The sequence below is a fragment of the Podarcis cretensis genome, assembly GCF_951804945.1.
Source record: "Podarcis cretensis genome assembly, chromosome: 2".
Taxonomy (NCBI): domain Eukaryota; kingdom Metazoa; phylum Chordata; class Lepidosauria; order Squamata; family Lacertidae; genus Podarcis; species Podarcis cretensis.
Genome location: NC_137171.1, coordinates 67372070 through 67385239, shown reverse-complemented (window position 1 = coordinate 67385239; position 13170 = coordinate 67372070). Strand labels below are relative to the sequence as shown.

The 13170-nt window shown below is 42.2% G+C and overlaps 1 protein-coding gene across 1 annotated transcript in view; it reads left to right on the top strand.

Annotated features, from left to right (window-relative positions):
• Nucleotides 1-1566: 1566 nt before the first annotated feature.
• The window catches only part of CLINT1 (clathrin interactor 1), a 69481-nt gene continuing 57877 nt past the window's right edge, over nt 1567-13170 (top strand). The window contains exon 1 of the mRNA XM_079968238.1: nt 1567-1858. Coding sequence (XP_079824364.1) covers nt 1818-1858 — 41 coding nt within the window. The 5' untranslated portion in view covers nt 1567-1817. The remainder of the gene's footprint in view (nt 1859-13170) is intronic.

The window sequence follows — 13170 nt, the reverse complement described above, 5'->3', positions numbered from 1 at the left end:
AACTTCAGAAATGTGCCTGTCACATCTCCATTGCCAAAGATATGGGAGGTGACTGGTTGCTGAAGTGATTACATTTCATATAATGTTTTGAACCTTCTCTAGCTCAATCTTTGGTAGAGATCCTCACTCACAAAAAACACCCTACCTGGCTTGGCCAATTTATAAGCATATAACTTCAGGTTATCTGCTTATATAGAATCAGCAATATATGGACTGCATACATGGTACCATTTCCCAGCTATGGATGGTTTGTGAGCACCTGTAATGATGAGAGAAATAATCCCCATGTACCACAACTATTACACATGCAGCACATAACTAAACTATGGAACTCATTCCCAGAGGAGCCAGTGATGGCCACCAGCTTGGATGGCTGCAAAAGAGGATTAGAAATGGAGGATAAGGCTATACATGGCTACTATCCACGATGGTTATACCCTGCCTCCAGTTGGAGGCGGCAGTGCTTCTGAATATCAGTCGCTGGAAAGCAGTGAAAGACAGAGTGGTCTTGTGCTCCCATCCTATTGCAGGTTTCCTGCAGGTATCTGGATGCCCACTGTTTGAGAACAGAATGCATGGACTCAGTATGCCACTGGCTTGATCCAGCTCTTCTTACATTTGTTGGACAACTCCTGGTTTTTCTAGATTGCCATCATTGTGGTTGCTGCAGTTTTATGCCTCAATAGAGACAATACAGTGGTACCTCGGGTTACATACACTTCAGGTTACATATGCTTCAGGTTACAGACTCCGCTAACCCAGAAATAGTGCTTCAGGTTAAGAACTTTGCTTCAGGATGAGAACAGAAATCGTGCTTCGGCGGCGCAGCAGCAGGAGGAGGCCCCATTAGCTAAAGTGGTGCTTCAGGTTAAGAACAGTTTCAGGTTAAGTACGGACCTTCAGAATGAATTAAGTACTTAACCCGAGGTACCACTGTACATGAGTTTTTAGAATTAAGGTTCTAGCTAGCATGACTGCAGCAGAGAACTTCACATAATTAACTATTCTTATTCTTGTTACAGATAGGTAGCCGTGTTGGTCTGCCATAGTCAAAACAAAATAAAAAAATTCCTTCCAGTAGCACCTTAAAGACCAACTAAGTTAGTTCTTGGTATGAGCTTTCGGTATCTGAAGAAGTGTGCATGCACACGAAAGCTCATACCAAGAACTAACTTAGTTGGTCTTTAAGGTGCTACTGGAAGGAATTTTTTTATTTTGTTTATTCTTATTCTTATTATTAAAGATTATTCTCCTTTTTTCTCGCACTGGTTTGTACAGGACAAACGCAGGCCCAAAGAAGCTCAACTTCTTCTCTGCAGAAGCCTCCTCCACCGTTTCTTCTCCTCTTCCAGAAACTCCAACTGAGGTCTAGAGCAAGATCCCAAAAAGAAACAACTTCAATTCCCAGCAAGCCATGCGGAGGGGATCGCCCTCTACTACATCTCCCAGCATGCTGCGCGGCGGAATCCCTCTGCGCCCCCCCCACGCCTCTCTCTCTCAACGAGGCCCGGCGTTCCCGGCCGCCTTTCGACCGGACTTCTTGTCCCAGCAGGCCTTGCGGCCCAGCGCTGCCGGTTTCCGGGGGGCAGGACCGATCGCTTCTCTCTCTCTCTCGCCGTCTCTGTGCCGTTGGCGAAGCTGAGGTGGTGCTGCGAGGCGAGACGGGCCTGGCGCTGCCGCGGCGGAGAAGCAGCTAGCCGGACTCCTGGCGGAGGAGGAGGCGGAGGAGGCGGAGACCGGGGACGCGCTAGTAGGGGCCTAGGCCGGGAGGGGAAGCTCTCCGCGCCGCCACGACGACGACGACGACGACGGCCAAGATGCTCAATATGTGGAAAGTCCGGGAGCTGGTGGACAAGGCGTGAGTATTATGGGGTGTCGGGGGGGGGGCATCTGTGTGTCTTGTCTGGCTGCCCCTCAGCCCGCGCGCCCCCACTCTTACTAAACTCTTACTAAACTCTTACTACGCCCTTACTCCTCGATCGCGTCCCGTTGATCCAGTTCCCTTCCCATTATCCTCCGTCTGCCCAGCCACGTTTTCTGTAACGTCTACCTTTGCTCCCACCCCGAATTAGGGTCTCGCCGGCTAGCCCTCCTGCCCACCCTCCCCGACCCCGGTCCTACTCAGGATCCCTCCCGTGCTGCCCCCTGCGCCTGCTCTTTCCTCCTCCTCGCCCTCTTTTGCAGTTTGTCGTTCTCGCCGAAACTTCTTACGTTTCACTTGGCTGCAACTGATACATGTACCTGCCCGTGCTCACGACCTGGTCTTTCCCTTCCAGTGGGATTTCGACCTCTTTGTAGCTGACTCTCCCCACAAGAGTGATATTTTTGCTGCTTCTTGGGGATCTTGGCCCTTTGACTCCCCATCGAACTTAACGTCTCTACTAGGGCCCATATGCTTTCGGTTTTTCCTTTTCCTTCGGAGGATCTCTTTCTTCCTTTCCCAGCACCACACTCTTAAGCTGTAATACTTGCAGATCTTATATGCGAACAACTCATATTCAACCTTCGGTGGAAGCGCATGACTGTCAGAGCCTGCCCTTGCTTGATTTGGAGCAACCTCTGAACTTCCATTGGCATTTAGAAGAGTGGCAGTGCCTATTCCCATTTTTAGAAATAGCTAGGCTATCTAAACTATTCTACTCCCCCCACCCCCTCACCAAGTCTTAGTGAAGTGGTGGAGGAAAAGGAACTTCATGCAGGAAGTAAAAACTTGGTATTTCAGCTAGGGTAGGGTTGGTGGGGTGGGGGCTACTACATGTACCAGGTACCATTTTGAGATCATGGCATTCCTTTAAATTAACTTGTTTCAAGCACAACAGCCATAGTAAGTCTCAAAACTGCCAGTAAAAAAATGTGGGATGGGCAGTCACATAATATTTTGCACCACCCTTGCTTGTGGGCAGGAAGCAACAAACATGCTAACTCCGCCTAAAAGTGCAGCTCTTGTGTAATGCTTCTCAAAACATGATATTGTTAATGTAATTCTCAAGAACGCTCACTTTCAGGAATTGTCTTTTAATCAATGTTAGAAAGGGCAAAAGAAGTATGCCTTGAATTCTTCCTGCTATCAGCACCTTGCACTACCTTGTGAAACACCCAGCGGAAACTTCTGTAGAGTCAGAAGCAAAGCTTACTTTTAGAGACCTCTGTGAAGAGAACATTTGCTAAATAAACTTCCATATATGTAATGACACTTTGTGAACTTTTGGTGGTTACAGTGTTCATTGTGAATGTTGATGTTTAAAGAGACTATATACAGTGTTTTAATCCATCAAAATATGTTGGTGCTTTAATAATTGTGATTTACAGATACTTCTCTGCAGTGAAAACATTACAAGACAGTTGCTGTGTTATCTATCACAAGAGAAAGAAGCCTTGGTTTCATAGTAATTGAGCAGAGGAATGTGTGAAACAGAGCATTTAACATTTCTGTACACACAGTTACATTGATAGTGGGTTACTGGGAGTGTTTTCAAATTTAGTAATTTACTTTGACATACATCTCTTAGGTAATATTGGATAATGTATATCACAGGTTTGATTTCTGTTCCTGTCTTAGTTTGTATTTACAGGTTTGCAAATATGTTGTAAATGAAGGTAAGATGCTGTTGTCTGCTCTTGGCATATAGCAGCGTTGCAGTACCTATAGCTGTCCAGATGTAGTTGGACTCCAACTCCCATTAGCCTCTGCCACTAGACAACGACTAGAGTTTATGGGATGTGGAATCCAGCAACATTTGGAGGGCTAAGTTCCTCATCCTACCTATAATAGGAATGCTGAATCACAGTTGGGGAAAAGAATTGCCCGTCCAAAAATAACAGTCTGAAATCCAAGACACAATGCGTACCAGTGCGCCGGAAGCTTCATAAAAAAAAGTTTTCAGAAGACATGTGATTGGGATTTGGGTCACTTTTCAGAAAGCAGTGCCTGTAACACTGTTTAAGACAGCTCAGAATGGCTCTTTCCTGTTGTATAAAAAGAACCCTATGCTAACTTCAGGGCAGAATGTAGGTAACATTTATTCAGAATAACGTCAGTTCTAAGTGAAGAAAACAGTGCTTTCATGTACATCAATCTTGGCGTTAAAAGGCTTGCTTATTTTTAGACCTACTCTGACCTTGAAACCACACAGAGCATCTGACGTACATTACTGGATTCTTCTATAAGTTCACAGAAACCATGAAGCTGAAAATATATTGATTGAGAAATGATCTCAGTATACCCATTATCCTCCCATGTGTTTAATATTTGTTGCAAAGTTCGATATCTGAATTGACACTGTCTGTTACATATTTCGCAACAACTGGGCTTAACTGATGGTGTAGTCACTGTGTCATTCTCAGCCTCCCCAAGTGCACCAGCCCCCCAAAAGTAGGTTGTTTTCATACACCAGCGAATGGACCCAGATTATTTCCCTGCCCCCCGGCACTGCAATTTGCAGCTTGCTTGTCTGTCTTGAGACCCAACAGATCCTTGGTTTTCCCAGCTCTGCCCCCTTCCCACCCTTGAAAGCTATTTTAGAGCTTTATGCTGGCTACTGCTGGTGTGGATACTGCCCGCTTGGACTTTCAGTGAGCAGAGCAGGGACCACTTCAGATACATCCACCTCATCCAAACTTTCTCCAGTGTGATAGATTAGAGACTTGGGATTGCTGATTCCAGTTTCCTTTGGCTCTCTTGCATTATCAGCATTATTTATCAAGACGTTGGTTCACATACTCTTCTGCTCAGCTCTGTACAAATGCCTAACAAAAACTTCCTACCCCAACTAGCTTGCAGGTTATGGCAGTTAGTTAAGTGTTTGTCAATTGTTGTCCCCACCAGGAGCCCCTATATTTGTTTATAGGATATATCCCTCCTTTCAATATAAATTATCTTAAAGTGGCTTATGCAAATTATCATAAAAACAATAAAATTCCATATCAAAATTAAATGCCAGTAAAGGCAACAAACAGAGCACATAAAAAAACCTAATAAAGGGATCTTAAATATAACCAAAAACATGGCAGAACAGGGCAGTCTGTCTGTTATCTAAAAAGGATAACTGACCACCAGGCAAATATGCTGAGAAGAAAGTTCTACAATATGGCTGCCTTCACAGAAAAAACAACCCATCACTGGTTGCTACCCACCTAAACTCTGAAGATGGGATACCTGCTGAAGGATCTCAATGTAATTTTCTCATTTCATGGGCCAGCTTGCATGGGAGTTGGCAATGTTTCATGTAAAGATGATTTAAGAAAGGGGCAAAAACTTCTGTTTGTGTGCTTGTTGCTTATTTCCCCCCTCTGTTTTTAGGCTTAAGGGAATGCTTTTATCTTCTCATTCCCCTCTGCTTGGCATAATTCCTGTATGAATTCTGACTAAAAGTTGCTACTGTTTATATATCTTAATTCCTTGAGGCTGCAATCCTGTTCATACATCCCTGTGATTATATCCATCAAACACAGGGTTTGTAAAACTTGTTGCTCAAGGTGATGCTTGGTTTTAATAATACAGAGTTGAGTAGAACTTCTAAGTGTGGAGGGGAAAAAAACAGTGAAAGAAAAGATTATGCTTGCCACAGGAAGGTAAGGAGTAGTTTGGGGCTCCAACCAACCAGCTTATGTAGCTCTGTTGCTATATATAGTCAAGAGGATTTTGTATCTTTCATTTTATCCCTTCTGCTTCCAATGGAGTAGCTCACATACAGAGGAGTTTAGAAATAATTCATCATGGAAATAGTGCCACATACCACAAGAGCTATATAAGAATTCCTCTAGTGTGTCGATTTTTAGAGTGAGGTACTGTCTGCCTGAAGATGTAATTGCTGCTTGCAGCCCTCTCATCTGAGTGTACTTGTCTTTTCTGGGCTAAATTACAGTCTTTCAAGTTAATTTTAAACTTGTAACATTTGAACAAACATAACCTTTGATTTTTATGAGCTTGAAGCAGTTTTTATTAACTGGGTGAAATTGCACAGCAGCAAGTAATGAATAACACTGAGAAACATTTATCCTAAGCTAAGTAGAGTTTAGTCAATTTGATAACTTAAATCTTTCTAACCTACTTGATCAAGAATGATCCGGGTACTGCATGGTGGTTGATTCATGTGACAGCTCCATACTGAATACTACTTGACTGATTTCATAGTAGATTCTTTTGGTGTGACGTCGCTGTTAACTGTGTTGAAGAATGATAGTTTCTTTCTTCCCCCACCTCTGTGCACTCCAATTCTACAGTTTGGTTGCACAGTTATAGTTAGTATTTTGTAATGTGCATGTTTAGAATTTCCTCCTTGGTTTAGACTTGTTGAGCAAGATACTGAATCATGCTGTCTTCCCTTACCGTAAAGCATTGTGCATACAGATTTGGGAAGAAAACAACCCACCTGTTGTTAAGCTTTTTATCTTTTAAAATGGGATTCCATGGTTCATTTCACAGAAATCAGAGTGGGGGTGGGATGCTTCGCTTTCTGTCATAAACTCTTCCTCAAATATATTTCACCTACCTGAGTTTATATATTTAATAGATGGCATTTAGTCCATGCAGCTAATGAGTATTAGAATGTGGGTGGTGGTTCAAAATTCACTTTGTGAAAGTTCTTTTAATGTTCTGTTATTGGTTTTCAATAGATAATTACAACGAGAGACGAGAACGAGTAAAAATTTAAAAGTGCCTGTTGATTTAGTTTGACAGGATTACTCATCCATATGTAATATCTTTGATAAACTCTGTTTGTCAAAGTTCAAAGAATATGTTAAGCAATGATAATGTGATACTTAACCCTAAACCACCGCTGTTATTTTTTTAAAAAATCAATCTTGTTGAGTTTAGTTAGATCAAGAAAAATAAGCTTGTTGCTTATGTCGAGTCTAATTATTTTATAAGGCATATCTTTCTCTAACTTGTACACAGTGCTATAACCTGTTACATTTGTGACTTTGACAAAGAACAATGAACTCTAGTATTATCTGTCTGAGAGTGACCTATGGTGAACTATGCCAACCTTGTATTTAAACACTTGCCTGGTAGCCCTGGGCAACCAGGAGTTCCATGTAGATGGAGGGTGGATCAGGTATTCCGTCTGTCCTCAGCAACAAGCAACAAAACCTTCCAGAACATAAATTCCCAGTCCCGTGGGTTGCTACTGGAGGGATGGAGTTCTCTGTGCCTCCTCTGCCAGCCCCCATCATGCTAATAAAATTTCTTGTAGGCTAGTAAATTTTGTGGGCTTGTTTGTAAAGCTGAACTATTCATTGTCATGGTGAGAACAATAACTTTGAAACACAACGAGAAATAATTTTGTTAAGGGTCTCAGGGAGACCTAGTTATAGAACAGCCTTCCTCAAACTTCATAGGTTTTTGGCCATAAATTCCCTCAGCCTCAGTCAGTGCAAGTTAACGTATAAGGCTTCCCTATGCACCAGGTTATGTAACGCAGGTGGCGCTGTGGGTTAAAGCCTCAGCGCCTAGGGCTTGCCGATCGAAAGGTTGGCGGTTCGAATCCCTGCGGCGGGGTGCGCTCCCGCTGCTCGGTCCCAGCGCCTGCCAACCTAGCAGTTCGAAAGCACCTCCGGGTGCAAGTAGATAAATAGGGACCGCTTACCAGCGGGAAGGTAAACGGCGTTTCCGTGTGCGGCTCTGGCTCGCCAGAGCAGCGATGTCACGCTGGCCACGTGACCCGGAAGTGTCTCCGGACAGCGCTGGCCCCTGGCCTCTTAAGTGAGATGGGCGCACAACCCCAGAGTCTGTCAAGACTGGCCCGTACGGGCAGGGGTACCTTTACCTTTACCTTATGCACCAGGTTGGGTATGGCTATGGTAGGGCGATATTGTGGCAGTAGGCTATAAGAGTAATGTTCATCAGCAGTTCAGCTAAATTATATGCAAGGTGCATGAGTTCAGCTCAACTTTTTTCATGTCGGTTTCAGCTGAGTGCTGTGAACTGCAAATTGTTGGGTCCATATGACTACACTGTAGTTGTAGCTGCCTTGGCTTCTGCACTGGCTGAAAAGACTTTAAGGTGGGATGGCTAGCCTTTAAACTTCCTGATGTATTGGGAAGATTTTAATGTCTGATGTTTTATTGTATTTTTAATATTTGTTTTAATATTTTTTTTAATAAAATTTTTTTCCATGAAAAACTCCAGTCATATCAATTTACACATCACATATTTTAGCTTATTGGACCTCCCTCAACTTCTCTGACAATCATTCGTAGTTCGAATCCTATCTTCACATTCCTTAATTTTGTATTTTTAATATTTTGTTGGAAGCTGCCCAGAGTGGCTGGGGTATAAATTATTATTGTGATTATTGTTGTTGTTATTCACATCAGCCACAACCAGCATGGCCAGCAATCACAGATGCAGGGAATTTTAGTTCAGTAACATCTGGAGGACCACAGGCTTGCCACCCCAGCTTACAGATTTTACTTGGCTCACCTCTTGCACCCCCCTTTTCTGCCTGTTTCTTTGGAGTTGAGTAGTATGAAAGTATCAGGATGGCTTTAACACCTTATTTTTGTGATTGTAAGTTGCTTTAAGCCGCTTTTAATACTGTGTTTTAATGTTGTAACCTGCCCTGGTATCTTTTGGTAAGAATAATAATACAGTACTTTATTTAGTTCTGATATCTTCTCTGGTCAGATAGGGTTTGCAGGTTTTTGAAGCAGTATAAAACCTGCAAGAAAGTGGATGCATTCAGATGTAATGGCAAACCATTACATGAGCATACACTAACTTTCAGACTCCCATCTTTCCCTACTACTTATGGATACAGTGGTACCTTGGGTTACAAACTTAATTCGTTCCGGAAGTCCGTTCTTAACCTGAAGCGTTCTTAACCCGAGGCACACATTACCTACATAGGCCTCCTGCGACCCTGGAAGTGGCTTGCGTTCATATCCCGGGTCAAAGTTCGCAACCCGGGGCACCTACTTCCGGGTTTGTGGAGTTCGTAACCCGAAGCGTTTGTAAGCAGAACTGTGCGTAACCTGAGATACCACTGTAATGGCAAAACCACAGTTTGATGGTAAACTGGAAACATATAGTTTGTTGCTAAGTAGAAGCTTCTCATCTTTCAGGTGTTGTGGAACTCCAAGTTTGACTTGAGTCAGCTGGTCAGATAACATAAGGAAATGCACTATAAGCACTGGTGGCTATATTATATTACTTCATATTTCTATAAAAGCATAGGCCGCTTTTTGATACATAGGTACCTAACAGTGGTGGGGCTCCTAGCATTGCAGCACATAATTGCACTGCTATGTTGTTGGTAACAACTTGGAGCTGCTTGCCAAGCTGTTGCAATGACACAGGTAAAAAAACCAGTGTTGTGAGCATTCTGTACAAAAGTGTAGAACAGCATAGCCTTTGGATATTAGCAGAGGGGGTTGATCCTGTAACCAGTCATTCATTTCCTGGTATGATCATGCCTAACTCAAAATAACAGATGGGGGGAGATGCATCTTCTTAGAGAGCAGGCATAGGCAAACTCAGCCCTCCAGATGTTTTGGGACTACAACTCCCATCATCCCTAGCTAACAGGACCAGTGGTCAGGGATGATGGGTGTTGTAGTCCCAAAACATCTGGAGGGCCGAGTTTACCTATGTATGCCTGTCTTTGAATGTCTGATCTCAACAGAGATGTAGATGGATATGTGGGGACTTGGTAGATCCGATGCCCTCCCTCTTTGCATTAAGACATCATTCTACAACATGTATGGAAGTTGGGGCTTGTATTGAACAAAGTCATGCCATTAGTGCAAGGACTTCATATGCCTGTCTCAGATCTGTTCTGAGGATCCCCCCAACTCCCTGGAACAGATTTGGGGGTATGTGGGAAGAGGAGAGGAAGCCCCATTGTGCAGGCATATGTCCTTGTGCTAATAAAACACCTTGGTTGGATACAACCCCTGGAATCTAGATTGTTGATACTTATGGAATACTGGTTTATCCCGGAAAGGAGGAACTCAAGAGTCTTTCCCAGGTACTCTTAAATGCTATCTCTGTATGTCACCTCCACCCTTGACCTTTTCATGTTTCACTGCTGCTAACACTGCTGCTAAATACAGGGATGTAACAGCACTTCATGAAGTAGCGTGTGGCTGTAGTTTCTGAAGGGGTGTTATTGTGACTTTTAAAAAGCATTTTGCATTACAGTTTCTCAAGATGCTGTCTACCAGTGCAAGTAACCTGCATATCTTGGTTTTCACTAAAACTTGCAGACGTTGAAAAAGTTAGCAAGTGTTTTTGGTTACTTGGTGGAGAAGGTAAAGTGCTTAGAAAATGAACTCCGTATCCTTTGTGCTAGAGTGCACTGGCATGCTCAGATATAGCAAGGTTCATCGCCTTAGCCACAACTCTGAGATTTTAATGGTTGAAATGGGAGAGTCTTGGTACAGTGGAAACAAATGATTGTTCTTCCTCCAGTATCATTTGTTTCCAAAATACAAACATACAGTGTAATCTCCAGACCATTGTTGTGAAGCAGATTTGTAAAGACCTGGGAAAAACCAAGGAACTTAAGGGAGGAATGTTATTTTCTCTTTGTCATCTGACAGCTGAAATGGAAAACCCAGACATTTTGGGGAAACAGGTGAAAACTCATACATTTTTTTTCTTTGAGGGTGCTAAATGAAATTACCTTTTAAGCAATGTTTGGAAACAGTTGTTAGTCATTTTATACTGCTGCATTTGATTAGATTACAAAGCCCTGGTGTTGACAAAGTGCTTCCAAACCAGAAGGGCAATCTGTGAGTCTTCCAGGCATATTGTTCCTGAACCATGGTTGTAAAGCCTTTTGTGCAGCACAGCTTCTAACCCTTACATGCCACTTGCTTCCTCCATCTTCTGCATCAAGTGAAAATATTGATGAGCATTTTAAAATATGTGTATGTGCGTACATGAACATAAAATCACACAAGGGATAGGTGTACATGTGAAAAGAATATTCAAGCTGCCATTTTCTGAGTCCATGAAGCTTAGCTTGAAGTTTCAAGATAAGACGTCATGGATCTTTCAGATGCTTATTTCTCTATAAATTATAATCAACTTGAGTTATGTTAGTATTTACAAGAATATATTATTTACTTGGATGAGTCAGGATATAAATAAATATGAGTTGAAGATAGCTAATTTTGTCTCCAGTTACCATGACACACGCTGTATATGATGATGATGTACTACTGGCTCACAATCTAATGAAGTTTAACTGACTATACAGATTTATTGCTACTTCATAATTACATTATAGCAACATTCTTTTATTTTCTATGTTTTCTTGCTTAAAAAAACCCCAACTGCCTCCTTTAGGCATACTGGAACCCTGACTTGTTGTAAGAAGGCATTGACCATTTACCTGTCCCCACTGACCTTTTTAATGAGCCAGGAAGGACTCTAGCACTCATGTGGTGGCTTTCACATTTCCAAGGTTCATGTCCACATCCTCAGGCTGTACATACTGTTTCCAAACCCAGATTATAATAAACTTAACAGCACAGAAAATGAAGGTTTCCAAATGGCAAAATGAAGATATCTTTAGATTGCAATTCTGCAAAAACCTACCTGGAAGCAAGTTTCATTGAATTTGCAGGGGCTAATTTCTGATTAGGCATGTACAGACTTGCATTATTCTGTATTCAACAGTGGCAGGTTTAGTTGTATCCAGTGTTGTTGCTCAGATGATGGTAAGGTCAGTAGAATGGGGAAGGAAGCAATTTTCAGTGTCCACACACTGCAGCCCACCCGCTTTAAAATCTGCTCCAGAAGTTTGAAGTCTCTCAAAAGCAGATTTATGGAGGACATGGGGGCTGCAGAGGTGGGGTAGAATTGTTGACATTTGCCTCCCTCTGTGTTTTGCTGACAGAAGCCTTACCATCAGCTGAGTGACACATCTGAATGCAACTCATAGAATGCAGCAGTTGATAGAGCTGTCTTGAACAGCGGGTGTATTTGTAATAAGTTTCAATAAAACAAAGACTTTTGTTTTTGTAAGAGTGCCAAAGTTAATATTGCGTTTAAAAAGTATCTAGTGTTTTGTCTGTACACATACAGACAAACACACACACACACATGTATGTATTGTACATATGATTGTATATTATCTTCCTCCTGCCCTCCTGGAAGTCTTTTTTAAACAAAACCTGGAAACGGGTTATTCAGAACTTTTGGACTTGAAGTAGTGAAGAGTCATACATATTTGACACCATACTATTCATGAATACTGAGAAGACTGAGATTCACTAAATCAGTAGTGGGTTTAAGTTTTACTTAACAGTCTCACTTTTTCTTTACATTTCCTCATATTACGGGCTGTATATGCTTGTACTTTTTCTTGTAATCATGTATCTTCTTATTTCAGTCACCTATTACTAACTACCGTTGTTTTTTGGTTCACGTTGATAGCGGCTCATAAATTACTTGTTGATGACTACAGCCATGAGGATACCCAGTTTTCTTCCAGGAACATTGAGAAGCCAGTTTTACTTGTCCCCTCTAGCCTCATTTCCATTTACTTCTGGGCCATAATCAAATTTATTTCAATGGTCTCTTCTTTGGTGATCACTCGTAGCTGAGTAAGATTGTCTTCCATGAGTAAGGTCTTAGCAGTTTGTCCAAAAGTGATTGTGGAGGCCAATTTTGGATCCACACATCCTTCCACATTGGGGACATAGGTTTCTGGGTGGGAGTTGATCATGGTGAGGATTTGCCAAATGTGCCTTCCTCTTAGCTTGTTTCTCCCTTTCATCCGGAATTCGTGCTTCTTCAAAATCCATGATGCCTTTGGTGAAGGCTGTTCTCCAACTGGAGCGCTCACAGGCCAGTGTTTCCCAGTTGTTCGCATTTATACTACATTTTTTTAAGATTTGCCCTGAGAGCATCTTTAAACCTCTGTTGTTGTCCTCTGGCATTACACTTACCATTCTTAAGTTGGGAATAGAGTAGTTGCTTTGAAAGATGATAATCAGGCATCCGAACAACATGGCCAGATCAACAAAGTGGATGTTGAATAACACTGGTCAACAACAAATTTGTTGTCTGCATTTTTTCAGCTGATTTAGGACGAATCAGATGCGCTGAATCCAAAAATCACATTGGTTTTGCTCAATCAGGTCAAGTTTTTGAGCTATGGCCACATGTCGTTTTTTTACGTTTTTGTTCACATGTATGCTTGTGTGGAGCATTTT